Genomic DNA, 25,178 nt, shown 5'->3' with positions numbered 1-25,178 from the left:
AACATCAACACTTACAGATGGATACTGATGGATATGGAAGAATTACAAACTTTAGAGAGTAAATACCTAACATCAACACTTACAGATGGATATGGAAGAATTACAAACTTTAGAGAGTAAATACCTAACATCAACACTTACAGATGGATATGGAAGAATTACAAACTTTAGAGAGTAAATACCTAGCATCAACACTTACAGCTGGATACTGATGGATATGGAAGAATTACAAACTTTAGAGAGTAAATACCTAACATCAACACTTACAGCTGGATATGGAAGAATTACAAACTTTAGAGAATAAATACCCAGCATCAACACTTACAGCTGGATACTGATGGATATGGAAGAATTACAAACTTTAGAGAGTAAATACCTAACATCAACACTTACAGCTGGCTATGGAAGAATTACAAACTTTAGAGAGTAAATACCTAATAATAATACTTAATACCAACGCTTACAGCTAGATACTGAGAGCTACAGTGTTTAGAAAATGAATTGTTAGTGCTCACAGGTACAGAGGGAAGAATATGAACTACAAACTTTAGCTTAGCAAATGTCAATTTTTTACAATTCCACTTGGATATGGAGAAGGTACAATGTTCACAAGTAAAGTTAGGTGTGGATAGGCTATAAATCTTTATAGGAATCATTTCTAATTTTCATAAGTCAGCTAAAAGTGGAGAATTTTGAGTAAACAAATTCTTTATATTCATATTTATATATATATTTTTGGTTATATTGTTATGAAAAAATCCAAACTTTTGATGATTAATCACTATTATTCGTAAATGCAACCGAATATGGAGGAATTAAGGTATTTAGATATTAAATTCATAATTTTAACGAGACGCCATATAAAAGGGACTTAGAATTTTTGATTAATGATTATTTATTGTTCTCAAGTGTGGTAGTACATGGAAAATTACAGACGTTTGATAATGAATCATAAGGACTCATAAGTACAAGTAGACTTGGAAGAGTTACAGTTTTTAAAAGATGGCCTGATATTTGTAGGTACAGCCGGATATGGAAGAATTACAAGATAATATGGAGGATAATGAAGGAGAAGAAGAAAGCGCCAAGTCTGAAGTGAAATTAGGTCGCCTCCAGTACAAGTTAGATTACGACTTTAATACCAGTAACGTAAGTGCTGTTTGTAATTTCACCGATGCTTACAACTACCAACAAATTGTTTTTATAATTCTGAATAATATACTGAATAACGTTTAATTATGCTTCAAACTGAAGAAAACTTCCATGCATATACTTTGTTTTTGCAGTATAGCTGCTTTTGTAATTAATTACTTATTTCCAATTATAAAGGAGCACTGGGTAAAAACTTTACAGATCTACAGTATTCTCTAATCGATGGTTGTTTATTTCCTTGTTCACTTAGCCATCGAGTAATTTTAAAGGAATTCTATTGTAAATGAGTGTTGTTTGAAGTAGGTCATGAAACAATAACCATGTTTTGTTTGATGAGACATTTTTTTGAGTGCACAAGATCATTGTTGAATAACAAATGAGATCATTTTAAGTAATTGATCGTTAATAAGTGAATTGTTCAGAATATAGTTTTACTTTTTCTTTTCTAGAAGTTCTTCTCTTCGCTTATAAGATATTGAATAGTTTAGAGTATCTATATATTTTATTAGCCATGTATAGACATTAGGAATCGATTGAACATGCCTTAAAATAATATTATTTACGTATTTTTACCTTAAAAATGACATTGGATTTCAGTCATGTAAACCAGTGTTTCTCAACCAACGGTCCGTCACAACCACCTTGCTTGTCAGAGGGATTTCATGAAAACAAACAAACAAAAACTGTCAGATTATTCTGTTGTTTTTCAGAATTAGTAGTGAATACTAGAGGATTTAGACATTTTGACTATAAAGTTAGAAAAAACTACCTTTCCTAGCCCTGCATTAGCTGAAATAGTTTCTTTTTATTATAATCTGGAGAATAAAGGTCGGTTTTTTCTTACATTTTTGTCAGAATGATAGAATATTTATATGTAAATCGTAATGATTTGTCGTTGTACTTGTATTTTAGTGGTCCGCAAGAGATTAGGGAGGTAGCAAGCCGGCCCCTGGTTTTGTTTGTTTCTTTGTAATTAAGCACAAAGCTACACAATGGGCAATCTGTGCTTTGCCCACCACGGGTATCAAAACCAGGTTTCCAGCGTTGTACGTCCGCAGACATACCGCTGTGCCACTGGGGGGCCTGGCCCCTGGTATCGAAAAGCTTAAGATGCACTATTGTAGACGACACAAACGTTTGTTGTTAGCGAGGTAGCAGCCACTGCAACAAGTGCAATAAATATTCGTTTCAATGTACGATCAAAACTAAAAACAATTAGACTTTGGCGCATGAACTTATCACTCTCAGAAATGTTTTGACAAAGTTCCAATGATCGATTTTACTTGTGAATAAGCCCAACTGTACAGGTTACATGAAAATATATTGCGTTTTGCGAAACAACACTACCTCGAGTCAAATTATGAATTCGAATTTATCATATGTTCTAAGCGTGAGGGCGCTTAACTCGCAATCTGAGGGTCGCGGGTTCGAATCCCCGTCCCACCAAACATACTCACCCTTTCAGCCGTGGGGGCGATATAACGTGACGGTCCATCGCACTATTCGTTGGTAAAAGAGTAGCCGAAGAGTTGGCAGTGGGTGGTGATGACTATTTGCCTTCTCTCTAGTCTGTACTGCTAAATTAGGGACGACTAATGCAGATAGCCCTCGTGTAGCTTTGCGCGAAATTCAAAACAAACAAATCAAAGTACGAATATGATAAACTTTTGTTTTATGTATTATTTCATGGATTTCAACGTCGCCACTTGTGTCTCTCCAACTGACAACAGTAAGAACCAGTCTTCAAAGAAAGCCTGCGCGGATAAAGTGCGTAGTTGTGGAATTAAAAGGATTAGAAAATAAATACACAAAACAGGATATAATATTATGCAAAAACTAAATTCAAGCAAAACTATATTTTTAAAATCTAACAGCGATTGAGGTTTTATAATAATGACACATATTAATGTAAAATAAAGTTGCATCTTTCAAGTTACTTTAAACGTAAGCCCATTTTGACATAAAGTTAATTTTACTGTATGTTATAAGTGATATCAATAGTAGACAAGGACATTATTTTGTACTTCTAGCCCAAAGTGAGTTTCATAATAAGTTATAAAATGATATCAACAGACAAGGACATTATTTTATGCTTCTAACACAAAGTGAGTTTCAGACTAAATTGTAAAGTGATGTCAACAGACAAGGACATTATTTTGTACTTCTAGCCCAAAGTTATAAAGTGGTATCAACAGACAAGGACATTATTTTATGCTTCTAGCTCAAAGTTAGTTTCAGACTAAATTATAAAGTGATGTCAACAGACAAGGACATTATTTTGTGCTTCTAGCTCAAAGTTAGTTTCAGACTAAATTATAAAGTGATGTCAACAGACAAGGACATTATTTGGTGCTTCTAATCCTTATATAGCAATAAAATGGTTCTTCACGAACTATTGTTTGACTTGTACTTAGCCGATCTTATTTTTACGTGTAGTTAGCAGTGACAGTAATTCAAGCAGAGGATCTTCCAGGAATGGATATGTCTGGTACATCGGATCCTTATGTCAAGGTGTATATGTTGCCCGACAAGAAGAAGAAATACGAAACTAAAGTTCACCGAAAGACACTAAACCCTGTGTTTAACGAGACCTTCAATTTCAAGGTAAATATAATTCAGATATATTGTAGATAAATATATATATTTATTAGATTATTTAGCTTTAAAGAATAATGTACAATTCTACCTATTAATATCACTTTAATTATAGCTTTTATTTCCCTCTGAAATTTGTTTATTATGTGTATTGAGCAGTAGTTTATTTTTCTACAACTTATATATTGCTTAAGTAAATTTATGTAAATGTTTCTTACGGTCTTGACAGTATCCATTGCAATTATACGTTGTTGTTTTTTATCATAGATCATCTGAAATGAGAAACTTGAATATTGTTTAATGAGCGTGAAAGCGTGTAACAGTTAGCACTTAGGAACGAGTAGCGTTTATTGTGTGGATGAAAATGTTTTTTTTTTAAAGTGAAGTAACAAACATTTTATGCATATTTCTCTAAGTATATTTCAAGGCATATACATAAAGAAATATACTCCAAGAGTTAAATAGGCATGACCTAGTAATAAGCTTACCGGGCTGCGGATGTAAGGGTCAATGTTCGTGCGACAATGCCCCTTGAACAGGATCCGCACTTGTAGCTATAGACATTTTATTCAGTTTAAAGCCGAAAGACACAGCCATTGAGGCGACATATATTGCTTACTGGTTGTCTTCCCTCTGGTCAGTAGTTCAAAATTAGTAACGGCTATTCCTGAACTTTAGGGGCCCATGACGCGGCCGTTTATTGTGTGTGTGTGTGTGTTGCATAAGGTGCTATTTAAGCTTACAATATCAAATATTGTAATATATGTCAAAACGAAACAATGTTTTTTTTTCTCTCACCAGATACCTTACTCTGAAATTACTTCTAAAACTCTGGTATTCGCCATCTTTGACTTTGACCGTTTCTCGAAGCACGATCAAATAGGAGAAGTCAAGCTACCTCTAAACACACTAGACTTAGCCCAGACTATCGAAGAATGGCGAGATCTTACTAGCGTAGAGGGAGAGCAAGGACAGGCAAGTTGTTTTGGGTTATACTATATAGAAAGTCTATATAGGGTTGAGTTCCTTGGTGAAATACAAATTTAGATGTCGAAAAGAATCTCAAAATTCACTTTTCATATATATATTATATGTATATATATATATATTATTGCAGACATTTTTTCATAGTATCTAAAAGGAATTTAATAGCTGTTTATAAGTATCCTCGTCTGAAATACAGCTCTAAGCAATTAAACAAGAAATACCAGACATAAGGTTTTATAAAATATAGAAAATACGTGCATAGAAGGAGAATAACATGGGAATGAGAGCACCCAACAACACCCCCCCCCCCAGTGGCACAGCGGTATGTCTGCGGACTTACAACGCTGAAAACCGGGTTTAGATACCCATGGTGGGCAGAGCACAGATAGCCCATTGTGTAGCTTTGTGCATAACTTCAAACAAACAAACAAAAAGCACCCAACAACAACACAAAATTACACCATCCTGACATTATCTACAATTTAAGCTACAGATAGAAACAAGAGTTAAAACAGATAACATTTCTGAGTTAACTGTTTCAGTTTCTACGTTAATAAATAATTACGAATGATTCATAACACATTAAATCAAGCGTGATCTTAAATTCAGTTTTATGGATGGTGTTTACTGTTTATAATTGTCTTAGAGCTGTATTGCATCATTCATTTTCTGTCATTCTGAACGGTTTTAGATAACGTAAAAAAAGATTCAATATTTTGGTATGAATATTTAATGGTTTATTAATTATGTTAAAAAGATTTTGTAACAACGAAAAGTATCCAAATTGTTTTAAAAATATAATTTCGGGCGCTTAAAGTTCCATTATCATTACTTTAAAAACGATTGAAACGCTTTAGTAATAAAATATATGTATGGAAAATTTTGATTACAATTGTGCCTAATTATATAGCTAAAACAAAGTATTATTTATCTAGTTTATAAAATGTATTGTGTTTCGGTAGTTACTATCGTTTCTTTTACTAATTCATTCTGTAGTTTTCTTTCAGAACATAAGTATCCCATTGTAAAAGACACGATAAATCCATTCGTTTCTTCAGATACTATAAGTAGAGTTACCTTCTTATATACTCGTTGATTTTATAACACACAAAGTAGATACGGAGGTTAGTGACTTTTTTCCCCTTCTTTCTCTACACCTGTTACGCTCGATGCACGTCTCTAGAGATTAACTTTTTGCTTTTTTATTTCTCTTTTTTTCAGCATTTAGTTTTATTCTTCTGATATTGTGTTTCTAACACGCATGTATTTCTTGAGATTAAACGTAAATCCTAATTTGTGGATGAAACATGCTTGGCAAAAAATATTTTGCTGAAACAATATGCTTATTTTTACGATAATGGAATTGACCTTTCAAGTTTTTTGTTCATTTTTTTTTAAACAATTTGCTTTTGAAATTCACTTCTTGCCATCTTGGCTACGGTTGACAACACCCTCTATCGGATACTGCCTAACACCCTTTGGCGCCTTGGAATGATTCTCATTGTAAGTATAACAGCCGGTTTGGCATAATTTGTTACACTTGAATGCTGGATTTTATTTTATTTAATAATTAATTTTGATTGAAATTTTGTATGGCAAACGAGAGTAAATCTGTTGCTTTTGAATGTTAAAGATAAGTGTTTATTTCTGTTTTTTTTAAATAATAATAATAACTAGGTAAATATATAGATGAAAACGATGAATTCGAAGATGAAAACGATGTTTATTCAACTCCTTTTTCAGATTTAACTCTCTGTACAACATTTATCTAACGATTTCTGTACGAATTCTAACCTCTTGAGTTTGTATGTATGATACTCTTAAATCGATTTACTGTAGTAATGTCTTTATATTACGGACCATTTCTTGTACAGTTCCATAATCTAGAAGCTTAGATAATTTCCTATGTTTAGTTCGTGTTTTTATCTCCATTATACACCCTTAGCTCATAAGTTGATTTGCTTTGAAAGTTATGGTTTATACGCCGAAATGTCGGCGAACTATTGAAAACCAATAGACCTAAAAATTGTTATAAAAATCAAGTTAATTGCAGGTTTTCTTTTATACATTCTTCTTAATTTCTCCATTGCGGCTAAATATCAAAGATGCATAAAAATAACATTTCAGATTGATCTCTTGTCTCCCATAAGTCGCTGTCAAAGAAACTTTTCGCTCAGTATCAGAACTCATCAGTTGTGTTGGATGATAAGCGATAAAAGAATCTATTAAGCACCATTTATATATGCAGTATAATACTTTAAAAGTTATAGTTTAAATGCCGAAAAGCCGGTATTTTGTCTTTCATCGCCCAGTATAAGTGATGGGGAGTTCTGGTAACGAAAAGCTTGTTGGGCAACGAGTTATGGGAGATAGATCTGAAATGTATTATTTATGTACCTCTGATATTTACCAGCAATGAAGAAATTAAGAAGAATGTGAAAAAGAAAGAAACACCTGTAGTTAACTTAATTTTTATAACAAGTTCATTTTCTCTTACTACAAAATTATAAATATTTTTCTTCGGGTTTACGTCTTTCTTAGTGTGTTTGAAAGTATAAGAACGTGAACTATAAAAATGTTTTAATGGAAGCCAATTACAGTCAAAAAAGGAAGAGCAGATACTTGTTTGGACGAAATTTATATATTTATTAATCCACTAATAGTTTGGAAGAACACGACTCATTAACCAACGTACTGGACTGAAGACTCACACTGTTTTAATGTTACACATATTGCTGGGAATGTTAACATGAGCTGCCCAGTAACCTTTGCTTACCTAATATTTATAACCATGGCTATTAAGTTGTTTTTATAAACTATCATGTGTTAAAACAAATAATAAGACAACATGATTTGTCTTCATTTGTGTAAGTAAAGTTTGATGGTAAAGATAATGGAATATTATATTTATCCTCTACGTTCAAAACACACATGTATTACCGAGGGGTGTAAAAATGATAAACGTCTTCATTTTAGTGTTAAATTTGATGCTAGGGACGTAAGATAGCAATATTGTCATTATTGTATTCTACTAAAATGTGTTGTTAAGACGTCAGTAAAATAACTTTAATAACTTATTCTCTAACTTGCCTTAGTCATACGTGGTAGTTGATTTGTTTCTACAGAGTTCAAACTCACAAAATTATACAGAAATGCTGATACCCAATGATTCATGCAAATATTACAATATACCCTTTAAAATTACAAAGTTAAGCAACTACAATACATATGTTAAGTCCACAGCAGTTTTATGAAACTAACCAGTATCTTATTGTTTGAAATTCAAATCTCGCATACAAAGTGAGACATACAAAAGTCTCTTTGGCGACCTCCTATATAGAGAAGGGGGGATATCAGTGGAAAGAAATACATTTTGATGAGATTAACCTGAAATACTCAGCTACTATGATTCTTTTATTGGAGCGTTTATTAGAGCTACATCTTTGGGAACAAAACAGTAAATTATATAAGAGTAATATTCTAATCAATAAGTTAAATTTATATTCGTTAGTACCGCATGCAAATGTATTGGAAGACAACATTTCTTGCGGTAGAATACACACATATGTTTAAAATGACACCGACTTGATGTTTATTAATACTATGGTTTTGGAATTATGTAATGAATCCATTTATTTTGTTTTACTTTCAGTTCTTAGAAAATACAGGAAATGCATAGACAACTATAAATTTCTTTTGCATCGGATTTCAAATAAAATGACAGAAATATGTACAAATTCGTTAATAAAATGTTCTTTACAGGAAAATAAGTTGGGAGATATTTGCTTTTCCTTACGTTATGTGCCCACAGCTGGAAAACTTACAGTTGTAATTCTCGAGGCTAAAAATCTGAAGAAAATGGACGTTGGTGGCTTGTCAGGTTAGAGCTTATACTTAAAAATGTGAAACTTAACTTCGTTCTTTTAATAATGTTTTGAAGAATACTAAAACACTTGACGTGTATAATTAACCTGCATATATATGGAAATAACGCAGTGCATTATATACAAATTATTGATTGAAAGATAAAAGAAATAAAGTGCAAAATGAAGTAAACGTAAAACCTCTATAATATGTGTATTCTTTCCGAAAGGGGGTCAAAAGCCCCTTGGAGAATTCACCCGTTTTAACCACTCGCACCACTATACAGTAGTATGTTGTCTGTCAGTCAGACAGTAGACACTAAAATGACGTTACATAAGGGACGCTTAACGTTTCAATCTGTACTTTTATGACGTCAGTAAAACGTGCACATACCATGAATCACGAGAAGAATTATGCACTCTGTAGGCTACAACAAAACATGACACATGAACTTTAAAAACAATAAATAAAAATGTTTGTTTCTCTTAATTTTAGTTTTATTTACTCTTGAAAGAGAACACTTTCGGGGACACTGCGGAAGTACATCTACTTATATATGTATTGTCGTAAAAAATACCTATAACGTAGAGGTCGTTTCAAATGTTGCATTGTTGGTTACATGACAGGTTCGACTTATGCTATTATAAAAAAAGAACGGTTATATACGTCCTCCCCGACAATGGCTCGAGCTAAGGAGCCGAAAGATCGTAGTCTTAATCAAGAAAAATAAAGAAAGAATAAATTAAAGAGACTGTATGTGATAATCCGACGATTCATCTTTACTTTAGCTGCTGTATGAGTTTAAAGGAATATTCAATAATAAAGCACAGGGAAATATAAGTATTTAAAACTAGCCAAACAAAAAAGTACCTTTGAGTTACTAAAGGTACTAAATATCTATAAAGACATTTCTAGATGTATATATATTTTAAATATATACATAAACAACTGAATGGATATATGAAAATAAATTTACAGGGCATAGGAAGCAGAACGAAAATTTGTAAATGGGTGAGACTAGAGCCTGTCTGAAGCAAAGACTTTATGGATTTAGAGAGCTGATTGTATATAGAAATTTAACTGAGTATGGAGATCTGAATGTGTTGATAAAACTGAAAGAATGAAAGAACTGACTGATCCTAAACTTCTATACTTTAACTTAACGAACTGTTGAAATGTAAGGAGCTGATAGGATATCTAAAACTGTGTTGAGTTCGAACTATGTGGATATAGAGATCGTGGACAGGTTAGATAACTGACTGAAGAAACAGGAATAATGGATTAATAAAATCCCATGACAGTTGATATGTTAGTGGAACTAACTTGATACATAGAGATCTGAATAATTTTGAAGATTAAGTTCAAGCAACTGAGTGACAATAGAAAAATGACTGATATTATACAATTGGTTGAATGTTAAAAAAGGCTATAATTACAAAGCTTGCCGAATATAAAGATTTAACTAAAGGTAGATAACGTTTTTGATGTGCACAATCGACTGGATAAGGATAATTATTGAATATAAAAATTAGATGCACTTGAAGATGTAAATAACTCATAGAATATACAGAACTTAATCTGAATAGACACTCACTAAGGATAAATATATCTGTTCATGTGAATAGGTGAACTTATAAGGAAATCTGATCAGATAGAGAGAACTCAGTATTTGAAACTTCTTGAAAACACGTGAAAAAATATAGTTTTAAGTTGAAATGGTAAATCAAATATTACACGAGTTATCTTTACAAACTTCGTTCATTTCTTTCTATTTACTTTCAACTTTTCTTTATGGTTAGTATTTTGCTACTTTGGCTGTGGCTAATATCATATCTGCCTGATTTCAGTGTACATATTTACGTTTTCTAACTGACCTCTGCAGATCCGTATGTGAAAATAGCTTTGATGATGAATGGCAAGAGAATCAAGAAGAAGAAGACGAGTATCAAGAAGTGCACACTCAACCCCTATTATAATGAGTCATTTACATTTGAGGTACCATTCGAACAAATTCAGGTATATTCTTTCTCTTTCTTATACTTATCTTTTTCTTTTTTTCTTATTTGTTTTTCTTTGGATCTTTTTATTTACATCTTTCAGCAACTGCTTTTTCTGTACTTAACCACGAAGAAAACACACACACACACACACATCTTTCTATGTATGTATATATGCTTGAGCTGAGCACGGGCTTGTGGTTAGATGGTAAAAACTGTGAATTCGAGGATCCATGGTTCGCGTCCCTTTAGCATAAAATAACATCATAAGATTGACCGTCAAATTCCATTAGAGTAACCTCAAATGCCGGGGAGGAGGGGTGTTGTTGACTGCCTGCTTTTCTTCTAGCCTATCAGCTCAAAATTAGTTACGGCTGATACAGAAACTGTTCTGTAGTTTCGAGTGAATATAACAAGCACACAATTTGTATGCTGTATATTTGTTTATAAATATATAGATTGATATATGTCGGGAACAGATTATACTCGTATCAACAACAGATTTGAATTTGACAGAAATGCCAGCAGCCATGAAAGCATAAAGTTATGTATTGCTGTTAAATATTGACAGAAATATTGAACAAAAATCATTATTTCTAAAGTTATCGATTGGAGAATATTCAATCAATAATTTTGTTCATTTAAAGAAATTTTATAAAAAAAAGTTATCGCTAAAACTGATTAATGAAACATTGAATATACAGAAGTAATTTATTGATCAACAGAAAGTCCAGCTGATGGTGACAGTTGTTGACTACGATCGGATTGGTACATCTGACCCAATAGGTAATGTCCTTCTAGGCTGTAATGCAACTGGAACTGAGCTCCGCCATTGGATGGACATGCTGGCCTCTCCGCGACGTCCAATAGCCCAATGGCATTCTTTAAAAGAGCCAATTGAGGGAGGTGATAATTAAAACCAAATGGTATGCATTTTTATTTTTTAAATATCTGTGATGGAATGATTCCTGCGACGTTTCACAGATGAATTTATTGAAACAGTAAAATCTTCTGAAGTTAAACCATACTTTATATAGCGTATTGAAACTCCCTTTTTCGTTTAATAAATTCAATTATCACATTTTAGTATTAGATGACAGCCAAAACGCAAATATAATGCTAATCAAAGTTGAAATAAAAAATAATAGAATAATAAAAAGGGGCTTATAGATGTAAAAATGTTTGAATAGAGTTAGTATTAAAGTAATGTTAAAACTATAAGGGCCAAATAAAAATATAACAATTAAATAATATTAAAACTTAAATAATATTTAACAGTATCCATTCAAGAAACAAAAACTAGAGTATATCAGCAATGTAAAACTGGTGAGGATATTCCCTTTATTTCGTTGAAAAAGGAGTAACGGTACTTACAAAGATAAAAGTGTCTAAAGAATTGTTAAATGAGAATAAAAAACATAATTTTTTTTTCAAGGTCAAAGATACTTTAAAAGACTCCAAAATTACAATAGCATGTAAGCTTCCCTGCCTAACATGGAATAAAATTTCTAAAGGAATTCAAAATATAAAAGAAATTATATGTTTTTGTCAAGAAGAATAAAGATAATTAAATAATGTCAAATTGAGAATGCTCTTAAACTTTATGGCCCAAAATGGAATAAGGTATCTAAAGATTTTTAGGAGTAGTAACAAAAATTGTTCTTTTCTTGGCCATAAGAAACAAACATGCTTAAACAATGTCAGAGCAATGATGGAAATTAAAATACTTCTCGTATGAAAATAAAATAGCAAAAAAGAATAAAATGTGAATATTTTCAACCGGACTGGATAACAGTTCTTAAAAAAAGCGTTAAGTAGTAATGACGTTTATACTTTCTAAAATACGATATGATTACATATCAACTTAAATACAACAATAGAAACGTAAACTTCCTCGTGTAGGAAGTTTATGGGCGCTTAAATACGTTAAAACACTCACTCTTACTTGTGTTGCTTACTTACATCGGACATCTAATAAAAAATAAACTTAAGCTGTTTGTTCAGTTGGTATGGAGAAAGTTCAGCAGTTAAGATATCTTTAATCGACATTGAAGTTATTCATTATCAAAGAGTTTATAGTAATATTATAATATTTTTATTTCCTTCAGAATCGTAAACAAGCAAGCAACAAGAACTCCCCAGAGAAATGTTTCGAGCGTTTAATGTAATATTAAATATACTGATGATATTTATTATGTGAAGTTGTTTGAACGTTATTTACTTGGCTTTCTATTCAAGCTGTGTATGCTTGTTGAATAACTGAGGTTTGAGGGAAGGTAAATCAATACAATTTTTGTAATTCATACAGAGTTCGTAATTTGCAATGTTTTGTTTAACTTTAATCCCGTACATGCTATATTGTCTGACTGCTTGGCAAATATTTGTATCTCTGTTCTTCAATAAGCTGTCATTTCTTTTCGATAATACTGTTCAGCTTCAATGAAATTTTGTTGTTATATGTAAAATGCTTGAAGAGAATATGTCGATTCTATTCTAAAGTTACCTTCCTGGTGTAGTAGCATAAACTTTCATTTTATAATGGCTCAAAAATGACTAAACGACAAGGAAAAATGGAACTTTACCTTAAATCTTATCTTTTTTAATTAGTGCGAAGTTCCATTAATAGCATATGTTTGCGATATAATTTCAAAGTTACGTTTAAAACTTGCATTTGATTTAGAATATTTTAAATCCAAAGTCAATAATCCATATATAAAAAATCTTATATTTGATAAACAAAGACAACATACTATTGTACAGCCAAGTATCCAGAAATATATATTTTATGTAGTTTAAAATACTGGATTTTTTACAGTGTTATTTAAAAAATATAACTCTTCTACACTTCATTTCCAATCAAGACATTAACGTTGACGGGTTTATTACGCTATTTTGCCAATGTCCAATAGAAAAATATACATTTTTTTTATGAGCAAAACATAGTATGAAATATTCCGTTTTAAATGAATAGTACACTTTTGTTAAACTCCAATGTGTCTATTCCTCTGATTCTTTATAAAGAAGTATTGTTTGAAAAATCTTACAACATCACACTTGCAAGAGGAATGATACTTGAGCCAATATTTCCATGTTCTATGTTATGATAATAGATTGTAATAAAATGTGGTAACAAAATACGTTATAAAAACCAAAGTTATACATTTGGTTCAGAAGAATGAGTAGTTTCTTCAATCGTGCCATCCTGTAAAATAGCCGCATTTCTGTTTTCCTTTGTAGACTAATGTGTAAAGCGTTTACTTATATAACAATTGAAATGTTATTGGATTTATACAGATGCATGCTTGCCGGCTGAGCTTTTATATACAGAGCATCGTGTAATCGCGCAGCAGTCTTTGTTAATTTGTGCAATAACGTAAAAGAAACCAAAGTTACACGCAGAATCTCTATGTAAATGTTTATATATCGGTATTATTATAGATGAGATAAACTGGATAAGAAAGTCTTACTTGTGGCTCTATTAAAAGATACAAGTCTGATTGTTACAGAGAACTAAAATCTTCCCATTACTTCTTAGAAACAACACAGACTATACCAGTAACTCTCGGTGTCAAAGTGTAAGAGGATTTTCACATGTGTTTCTCTTAAAGAGAGAGCATCATTATTATCCGTGGCTGTTCATCAATATAAAAATAACTTACTCGTAATTTTAACAAACATATAGACAGTAGTTTTCAATTATTTATGTTTACCGAAAATGTGATATAATCAAGTGAATTATTTCATAGATTAACACTAATGTTTCAGAGGTACTAAATAAAAATGTACTAAAATAAGTTTATATTATAAATCTTCAAATCGTCGTATTACTGAGAGAAGTTCGAGTACGGACATTTCAACTAATAAAGAATTTAAATAAAAGTAAGCAATTTGAGAATCTTAATTTTCTTTATATGTCATTATAGAACAAGTAATAATTACCCTGAAACTATATGTATATAAAACTAAATATACATTAATTAGAATAAAACATTTAAGGAAACGTAACCAGGCACAAAAAATACATGCAATAATAAAAGATATGAAAGATTACTATCATATGACCATAGTGGGTCTAGTACCTTTATTTCATATGGCCATAGTGGGTATACCATCTTTATTTCATATGACCATAGTTGGTCAAGCACTTTTACTCCATATGACCATAGTGGGTCTACCACCTTTATTTCATATGGCCATAATGGGTATACCACCTTTATTTCATATGGCCATAGTGGATATACCACCTTTATTTCATATGGCCATAGTGGGTATAGTACCTTTATTTCATATGACCATAGCGGGTCTACCACCTTTATTTATTGATTCGTAAGTCATGTAAGAATAATAACTTTTCTGTGATATATTTTGGAATCCTCTGTCCTAAGTCATAAAACACATTGAAGACTTTATTTCACAAAACAATTATCTTATCATTTCTTGACATTCATCATTTTGATGAGATGATCGTTACAACATAATTAGATCATTTGTATACAACTGAATTCATGTTTGTGATACAACCGAATTCATGTTCATGTATAATGCCACCGAGATAAGTATCTCTGTTATAACAAACTTTACCTAGGCTAGTGTCGGTTAGCTTCCGTGTTGGCTAGAGATATACTTACAACATCAATAGATTCCAAACTAAAGTGTAAAAAGAACAAGTTGTTTTTATACCTTATTTAAAAAAAATCAGTTAATTTCTAGTCAGCTTTATTAATGGTTGGTTTTCAACCTTAATTTAGCGATACTAAAACTAAGCTGAGATTGATTCTAAAATATTTTGTTATGACTATGGTGATTGTGCCCATCGTACAATAGTTTCGTAATAAAGTATTTTATTCAAAATGTTACTGATTATTACGTTTGCTATGAAAAAAATAAAGCCAGGAGCTGCTAAATCTTCGTTTCTCTCCTTTCTTTGGGTTGTCTTCTGATGAACTAGGCGATAAAAAAAAAGCCTTACCAAATAGTCGAGAGCCAGCATGACAATGGAAATTTGATGTTCCAACACAATTTTCGTGTATGAATTTGTGAAATTTTAGTAATGTATGCAAAGATGACAATTCAAGAAATATTAACGTCTTTCTGGACAATAAGTAAAGTTTAAGGACAATATTCTACCATATAAAAGTGCGCAAAATATAAGATTTGTTATATAAACTTTCATTTGTGTAGATAGAAGAATTATTATTGAAAGAACAGTTTATTACCATAATGTTTCATACGCACTTTTACTGAATGGAATGTTATGGCTTACGTCATGTGTGTCCTTCCGTACATTTATTAACGTATCTGAAAACACCTTCATATGCTACATAGACTTATTGTGTAGATTTTTATTATTATTGTTATTAAATTACGCAAAGCTTTGTAATTTTATGTTTATTAAATCCAAAAAAACAATGCTAATTATATGAAATTGAATAAATTTCAAAGACATACAAAAGCCTCATGTGGTTGATAGTGTGTTCAATTACGTTATTACAAACAAAAAAATACGTAATATCTATCAACCCGTAGAATAGTAAATATATATCGTTCGTGTTTTTGTTCCTTAGATTTCTATGTATGTATAGATATAGCCCACCTCCATAGAGCGTAAACACGTAATACATGCTGTCATTTTCCACGTTCGTTACCCGGGTTTGATTTGGACATTAATATTAATGTCGATCTTAGTTACAAAGCATCTGTCCGACTTTAGAAGTTAAATGTCTACCTCCAACCATTTTTTACTGCTTTAAATTTAAACAAAAGCAGTCTTTTTAATGTAATTCATCTAAATCATTTAAGTCTGTTAGAAACTTCTGAACTGATATTTTATTATTATAAACTGTAGTTATTGCTAAAAACATTAATGTTTTTCATCGATTTTTAACATTGTAGAAATCTTCTTACATGATTATGGTTACATTTACTTATCCAGTAAACCTTTTAAACATGATTTTTCGTTAAATCTAAATGAGTTTTACAATACTTTGTTTTGTTTTACTTTGAGATGTTTTTAAACTGAAAGTTATATACCAAATACGTTCATAGTATTTGAGAACGTTATATATATGTAAGTTAAGTGGATGAAATAAGCTGTGAAATAGTTTTCATCAAATGTTATTACGTAAGTTTCTCGTATGTACCACGATGTGTAAGTCGGGTTGATTAAGTATGGGCGTAACGATGTAATGTGTGTTATTAGTCAATTTACATGTGTGATTTCATCTAGTTATATTTTGTAAAAACTGTTTGAGTGCTTTAACAGAATCCCGACTTTTTTAATTGTATCTAACAGAAGCGAAGATCTTTGATAACTAAATTGAAGTGTCTTGATGAACTTGTGGTACAGAAACAATAAATTGATACAGAAAATATATGTTCCAGGTTTTATATGTACAACAAACGCAAGCATACAAAAATGACTTATAGAACGTAAGATAATGACTTCATGGTCTTAGGTCTTTTGTGTTTATACTAACTGGTTATTCAACTCATATTTTCGAAAAGCGTATTCTCCATTTTTTACTATATGGTTAAAGTGACTTCCGTTTCAGCATGTGCTATTACTTTACACAAAGCATTATCGTTGAATGTTCTACTTTAACCAGAATATATATATATGTTGCATAAATATTGAAATATATTTAAATATATAAACGGTGTAGTGAATGTTGTAACTAGTGGTATTATCTGTATTGTGTACAGAGTATTTTTAGGGCGGAAACTATATATACATACATATATTATAGAATTGTATTTTTGTGGGTATGTATATGGTTTTGAAACTTGATTATATGTAACATCTTCCCATCACTTAGTCCTCAGCTGACAAGAGCCTTAAAGTCACTTAAACAAAAATATAGACACTGCGTTTAGTTTCAGATGAAATTAAAGATGTTTATTCAGTGTATTGTTTGTATACATATATATATATATATATACATATAAGGTTAATGGTCTAACCTTTGTCTGTAGCCCTAAAATACATATGAAAGTGCATAATTACAAATGTGTATAGTGGCTTCTGTCATACAAGTTACCTAGAAATTTCAAATATGTAAATAGTTGCCTTGCTGTGTGAACAGTAATGATGTTATTGTACATGTGTACGTGTTATATAGAATATAATAAAATTTACTACTAGTAAATTGCATTTATGAATTTTGTTTTAATAATGACAAGATTCTGTACCTTCACTTGATCTGTAAAATGTGTTGTTATTTCTCGCCTGAGTTTAGTATTAAATAACTCAAGTAAGAAAATCAAAAGGTGAATTTTAAGCGTTTATCATTTATCATACACAAATATGTGAATAGTACAACAATCTCTTAAAATAATCTAAACAGTAACTCGTGTTTCCATATATTTAAATCTAATCAAAAACACCTTAGTTGTGAAAAAAAAGGATTCAACGAGTGACTTAAAGGAATGAAATCAAAATTTGTGGCCAAACTTGTAGCTACACTTATAGAATTGATAAGAATTTTACAGCAAATATTCATTCATTAGTTAGCTAGGCCGCCTTTTTTGTTCAAGTTGGGGCTATGATGGTGGGTAAAATAACATACGCAGTCTGGCTAGTGAATGAATATTTGCTATATATGTAGCTACCAGTTTGGCCACCTTTGCTTTACACCTAAGGTTTTTTATTAGATATCATGATTTTTTGTCAATACACACCAAACGAGAAAGTAACATTCGAGAGCCTTGGGATCGCAACCTTATTATTCGGAACAGATCTTTACTTTACAGAACCAACCAGATTCTGTAAAATATATGATGATAATTTTCCTCTCTAAAACAATGTTAATAACTTAATTTATAGTAACGCCATGGAATCTAGATTAACAGTTTCTTGTCACCACCCGCAAGAACTCGGTACAACCGTATCAAGCATCATTATTTACGTTAATTGCTTAAGCCTATTATTACGTGACACTAAACGCTCTTTAGTTAGGATAATTTAATAAAATTTAGTAAATATCTGCTGAAAGGTTGGTAATGAATAATCAATAATAACTGTCCACCGTATGATTATTTTGAAAACTTGAGCTAGAAACTGCTAATCTATTTTGCTTGGCCAAACCAATACTTGTGTATCTACACGTTCTTTCACCTTATAGTTTTGCTGCTCTAAGTCAGCCATCTTTAATCCGAATGACAAAAAACTAAAAAAGATCCACTTTTACTTTTAGATGAAGCTGTAGTAAAAATTTTAGTCTGGTGGCTCAGTTTCGTTCAGTTATAGAAAGTTCAAATTTTCTATTAATCTTTAGCTAGTTTCTATTAACATGACAAGTATTCAGTTTCAGTTTCCATCGACAGAGACAACTCTAACTCTCGTGTTTCAAAAAAATAAAGTATTTCTCATCTTTTCAAATTATATATATTTATTGTTTCGTTTTTTAGAGTCGTCTGTCCAACGTTTAATTTTGCAATGATATAGTATATTATATCATTGACTATTTCTATAATAGAAATGTAGAGGCGCATGTTGGCCCTATGGTTGAACTCTGGATTTCGCAGCTGGCTAGTCGGGTTCAAAGTCATTATAATACCCCAAAATATTCCCATCCAATTAAGCTGTGGGTGCTTCATAAAAGTAACAGAAAATACCTTATTGTAGATTATGGGTGGTATGGTGCTGTCGATTAGCTACTTTTCTCTGGTCAACGGTTCGAAATTATGTACTGCGTCAGATGTGTTTGATACCAAATTTAGTCCTAGTATTTGAAAAGTCCTAGATATTCCAAGAACAGTACCCTCATCATGTTGAGCTTCATGTTGCCTTTTACTTCCATTGAGAGTAAGAGCAAATGTTATTTGCTAATCAATTCGTTGTAGCATTTTCTCTTAATTGAATATATTATAAATTCATAAAATGTTTCACTTCGATATATCCTAAGCTAATAGATATGTCTGGATAAAATATAAGGTATATTATAACTTTTAGTGTTGTAAGAGTAAATGATATATATATATATAAATTTAAAAATTTTATTATTTTGCTACTGAAGTTTAAAATGAATTTTCTTAGTGCTAAATGCTAAATTTTTTAATCAATACCAACAGTTCTACTTAAACGCCGCATGATTCATATTGTATTTAAATTATGTTTCAACTACTATTTGTAATTTTTTTTCGCTATTGGAAGTCTGGATAACAAAACTGTTCTTTTTTAGAATAAACTGAACAAGAACTATCTGTGCATAACTGTCCCCAATTTTGAACTAACACACTATTGGAAAGGCAGCGAGTGAACAGTACCTGTACCCTATTCTTGGGCAATTTTTGTCTGATCGAATAATGCGGTTTGATCGTCACTTTTATAGATAACATATATCCACAAAATGCAGATTTAATTTTTTGGGCGGTAACGGGATGCGAACCACGAATCATTGACTTTACAAAATGGGCCCGCTAACCACTAAGAAACATCAAGCTCTTCAAATTTGCTTCGGATGAAGTTGAATAAATATTAACTTTACCAGATTTTTCCCTATAAATGAGCCTCCCCCCCAGTGGCACAGCGGTACGTCTGCAGACTTACAACGCTGAGAATCCGGGTTTCGATACCTGTGGTGGGCAGAGCACAGTTAGCCCATTATGTGGCTTTGTGCTTAATTACAAACAAACCTATAAATGATTTTTCTCAACTTCTGTGAAATGTTTTCCTCGTTATTGGTTATATAATCAGTTTATAACTAAGGTCTCAAGAAAATAAAAACATACAGAAACTAAAATATGAATATGGAAACTATCTCGTGAGTTAAATATTATAATATATGAAATCATGCTATTTCCACAAAGTCTAGTTAAATAAATTACGAATGCAATTTATTATTCTAAAAACAAACATTTACATTTATTCTATAATAGTAAATAATACAGAACGTAACTTGTTTGTTGAAAAACTATAACAGTTAAATAATACTGTTTCCACTCGTACTGAACAATACATTGCAAAGCATAACCTGAGCTTGATCACGAATGAAATACTAACATCTTTCTGCTCATCATGCTTTAGGAGCAATAACTTCCGACAAAATTGAGTAGTAACTTCAAAACAGAACTGTGTCCATGTTAAAATAACTCAAAATTCTTGATTGTAGTAATCTGAGGTAACAATTTTCATTGCTAGTAAGAAACAATATGTATTTTTTCATATTTTAACATTACTGGTAATTGAAATTTGATCAAAACGTTTTACAAGTACAAAACAGCTAACTTAGAATGAACAGGTTAGTTCATACAAAGGTATTATATCAAAAAAGAGCCAAGTTATATAGAACGACGAACCCTGTAAAATTGGATAAGTTCAACAAGTTGAAGATCATGACCCTTTTTTTATTACAATGAAAAAAGCAGTAACATTACATCATTATCCATTTATATGACTTAACTCTTTTTTATATCTCATCATTGTATGTCTTACCTCTTTACTCTAACTTGGCTTCTTTTGTAAATGTAAAATGTATTAAAAAGATTAAAATCAGATTCTATCCGAAATGTGATTTGAACCATACATACCAATGGAAGTTATCAACACAAATACAGAGCCTTGGATTACTACATCATCTACTCAGTTCACATTTTCTTTATTCGTCTTGGCCAATCAGCTTTAATCTTAAAATCTAAGGCTTAGATCATTACGTAATCTCCTCATTTCAGATTTATCATAAGCCCCTAGGCTCTTAAGTAATCAGATTTAACCTAATGGCTGTGAAGCGCAATCCACAATTAAAATTATTAATAAAACATACACAAAAGAAATTAATATATGTGTGGTAAAGTCGTCAAACAAGAAGCATTCTCTAGTTCAGATTAATATATACTAGTTCAATTTTGTTTCGTGCCGGTCCTCTTTTGTTTATTATACGTCTTGTTTCTTCAATAAGGAGAAGAAAACAACAACAACAACAACAACAATGTTACCAATTTTGGCTATTTATTTCTATTACTCTAACACAAATATTAAGGTGTTGGCGTAAGGACTGTTTAGATCTTTTTATAAACATACACATAGTGGTATTTCAATATTTGTAACAGCTATGGCAATATTTGGCCAAAGGTTCTGTCCTGTATATAAAGAAATAGTAGTGTTACTTCATTATTTTAACTTTACTGGAGTCACTACCGCGCTAATTCATATGTGTTTCTTTTGAAAACCGAACAAACGTTAACTAACTCAAAAGTAACTCAAGTTATACTGTAAAAAAAAAACAAATAAGTATGCAATAGATAAAATACAATCTAAGCGATAAAAAAAGAAGAAACAAATAGTAAATAAATTACTCTCAACATAAGAATTAATTACTTTTAATTGGAGTTTTATTACAGTTTCAATATCTTGTTTTTCACAGCAAGTTTAACGGAAATCTCTATTACACTGAGAATAAAGAAAGACAAAGTCAGTGTTAGAATTTTTGCCTTTTTTAATGCAACATTTCGTATAAAATGGATATACATTTATATACACATATATTTTTTATTCACTAAGAAAATTTATTTTTATTCAAATTTTATTTAGTAGCATGTCAATTAGGCATTATTTGAACAACAGTTTAAATATTACAGAAACAGCATATCTTTTCAAAAGTGTTTAAATGTTTCATAAGCAGACATTCCTTTAAAATATTTCACAAACAAGTGTACCTTTTAAATATCTCTATTTAGTTATTCATAATTATATTAAATTTGATATTATAATAGCTTTCAAAAGTTAATTACATTTGTTAAACGAGTTTGTAAAGTTTCACACCGTTCTCCTCACTTTTCTTATAAGGTCAAAATATGAAACGAGACTGAGATATCATTTTGAATTGATGATGTGCATTATGGAGGTGCGTAAAATGCAAGAAAAAGTCGTTTTTTTCAACTATAACTAAATAAATACATATATATGTATGTGCATGTGGTCCTAATCTGTATTCACTCTAGAAAAAAATATTTTTACAATTTCTCTTAACATTACACTTGATAATAACCAGTAGTCTATAACAAATGGATTTCTCAGCTCAAACAGGGAAACAGTGTTTTCAAAATCATATTCAGTTCACTCTTTTTAAAGAAATGTTACATATGGCAAGTTAAACGTACTTCTTCGAAGACATGAGCTAAATGTTTCAGAAGCATTACAGTTTAAAATCGTACTGAAGCTGTGTGAATTTTATCCAAAAAGCATATATTACATCAGTTATGTAGCATTTTCAACTAAAGCAAGTAAAATTAATTCAAAACCTGCCAATTACGAACCATATATCTACTAAAATGACTGACAAATTTGAAGAGTGAAAATGATAATAATTTCATTAATAGAATACTAAAACAAGAACAAAAAATAAGAAAATCACACTAATCTAAAGTATTATGATGTGTAATCTCTGAAATACATAGTCGTGTGAAAAGTTTACGTATTATCCTCCTGAATAGAAAAATATATATAAGAATAATACTTGTTAAATTGTAATCTAATCAAAAACACCTTAGATGTGAAAAAATAGGTGCAACTTAAAGGAATGAAACCAAAATTGGCGGCCAAATTGATAACTACATTTATAGCATTGTTAAGAATTTTACAGCAAATATTTTTTTAATGTATTTTACTCAACTTGGGGCATTATGGTGGATAAAACAAAATATGCAGCCTAACTAACTAATGAATGAATACTTGCTGTAAAATTTTTATCAATGTTATACACATAGTGACCAGTTTGGCCGCCAGTTTTGATTTCATTTCTTTAAGTTGCACACTCAATCCTTTTTTGGCCAAACCTTTTTTCACACCTAAAGTGTTTTTGATTACATATCATGACTTTTTGTCAATACACACCAACAAACCACAACAAGTAAGAAAGTGACACTCGATAGTCACCCACATTGGCTTTAGAATCGCAACCCTATTATTCGAGACAGACCTTTACTTTACAGAACCAACCAGATTCTGTAAAATATATGGTGGTAGTTTTTACTCTCTAAAACAGAGTTAATAACTTCCTTTATAGTAATGCCATAGAATCTAGATTAACAGTTTCTTGTCATCACTCGCATGCACTCGGTACAGCCGTATCAAGTATCATTATTTTCGTTAATTGTTTAAGCTTATTATCACGTGACACTAAACGCTCTTTAGTTAGGATAATTTCATAAAATTTAGTAAATATCTGCTGAAAGGTTGGTAATGAATAATCAATAATAACTGTCCACCCGTATGATTCTTTTGGAAACTTGAGCTAGAAACTGCTAATCTAGTTTGCTTGGCATAATCAATACTTAGGCATCTGCACATCCTTTTACCTTATCGTTTTGCTGCTGTAAATCTGCCATCTTTAATCCAAATGACAAAAAAACTAAAAATGGTCCACTTGTACTCTTAAGTGAAGCTGTAGTACAAATGTTAGACCCATAGCTCACGTGACTTTTTTGAGTATGCGTGCGCAAACAGTTTCGTAAAATTTGAGCGGTTTTTGTTGAATAACCTTGCACATGTGGCTTATATTTGCACCAAATGAGACTCCTACTTATATGTTGAAAATATCTATCAATGTATCGAACTTGAAAAAAATCCATAAAAGTTAAGTATATTTTTCTATCAAATAAAATTTCCGTACTTTTGGTGTGAAGAAAAGAAATAGGAAGAAACTCAATCAAAATTGGAGATGTTATATCTCAGGTGTTTCTTAATGGATTGCCTTAAAATTTGATATGTGAAGTAAAAGTCTAGAAGAGCACATCCACTAAAAATATGTAATAGTTTGCATTACCACAGTCCGAGATACAGAAGGTAGAAAATTCCTAAACTATCAGAGTGTGTCCTGCAGCAGGTTGTTTTGGCCGCACTACACACCACTGTGTGCCTTGATAGCCAGTTGCATGGTACACAGAAATGTCTTCCGCTAACTGAAGACATCAATACGATTAAATAAAGAACTTCACTTCCAGTTTAATATTCTCTGAAACGTTTTACTGTCTGAACAGAAGAGCCAAAGATTAGTAGAAAATTTTAAACTCTATGATAAAAACAAAACAATTTCATAAGGAGACGTTAATGAATTTATCCGTCAAGTGAGATATAGAATTTTAATTAGCCATAAACTGCATATCATTGCTGTAAGTATTAAGAGAAATGATGATATGTACACCCTTTAAATGTTGAATGTATTGAAATAAATGGTCAACTATTCGCTTTTACCTTGGTAGTATTGATAGAAAAGATGTCAGAAGTTTCCAATTTATTTTGACAAATAATCAGTTTATATGGCTCATTACACTAATTGTTGTGACTAAAATAATTGCGACACGTGTTTCGTTATCTTTTCTTATTGTTCAGTAAACTTATAAGCGAATAAATGTTTCATTTAGAGTATGAAACAATAATTTGCATAACATAAGAAAACCTGTGTCATGATTAACTCCAGACTAACGTAATAAGTAAACTAATAATATATATATATATTAATAATAATGTTATAATCGTTTCCATTAAAAAAGCAGTTCACTTGTAAGGTATCATAGTTTTTGACCTGAACTTTAATTATGTTGAATATAAAATACGTCGTAGTTTTTTTGCTACTATTGTTTAAGATA

At 31.0% G+C, this 25,178-nt stretch overlaps 1 protein-coding gene across 7 annotated transcripts in view; it reads left to right on the top strand.

Annotated features, from left to right (window-relative positions):
* The window catches only part of LOC106469966 (synaptotagmin-1-like), a 93,153-nt gene that overhangs the window by 25,094 nt on the left and 42,881 nt on the right, over positions 1–25,178 (top strand). For 4 of the 7 annotated variants that reach the window (XM_022399349.1, XM_022399365.1, XM_022399359.1 and 1 more), the window contains exons 4-10: positions 1,021–1,149; positions 3,589–3,756; positions 4,549–4,722; positions 8,497–8,614; positions 10,481–10,614; positions 11,321–11,521; positions 12,704–17,745. In XM_022399349.1, coding sequence (XP_022255057.1) covers positions 1,021–1,149; positions 3,589–3,756; positions 4,549–4,722; positions 8,497–8,614; positions 10,481–10,614; positions 11,321–11,512 — 915 coding nt within the window. In that variant the 3' untranslated portion in view covers positions 11,513–11,521; positions 12,704–17,745. Of the gene's footprint in view, positions 1–1,020; positions 1,150–3,588; positions 3,757–4,548; positions 4,723–8,496; positions 8,615–10,480; positions 10,615–11,320; positions 11,522–12,703; positions 17,746–25,178 lie in introns of those variants that run through there. The other 3 variants (XR_002613114.1, XR_002613110.1, XM_022399354.1) reach the window with 2 other exon arrangements.

The sequence above is a fragment of the Limulus polyphemus genome, unplaced genomic scaffold, assembly GCF_000517525.1.
Source record: "Limulus polyphemus unplaced genomic scaffold, Limulus_polyphemus-2.1.2 Scaffold100, whole genome shotgun sequence".
NCBI classification, from domain to species: domain Eukaryota; kingdom Metazoa; phylum Arthropoda; class Merostomata; order Xiphosura; family Limulidae; genus Limulus; species Limulus polyphemus.
Note: the sequence above shows the minus strand (reverse complement) of the source record. Positions and strands in the feature narration are given on the sequence as shown.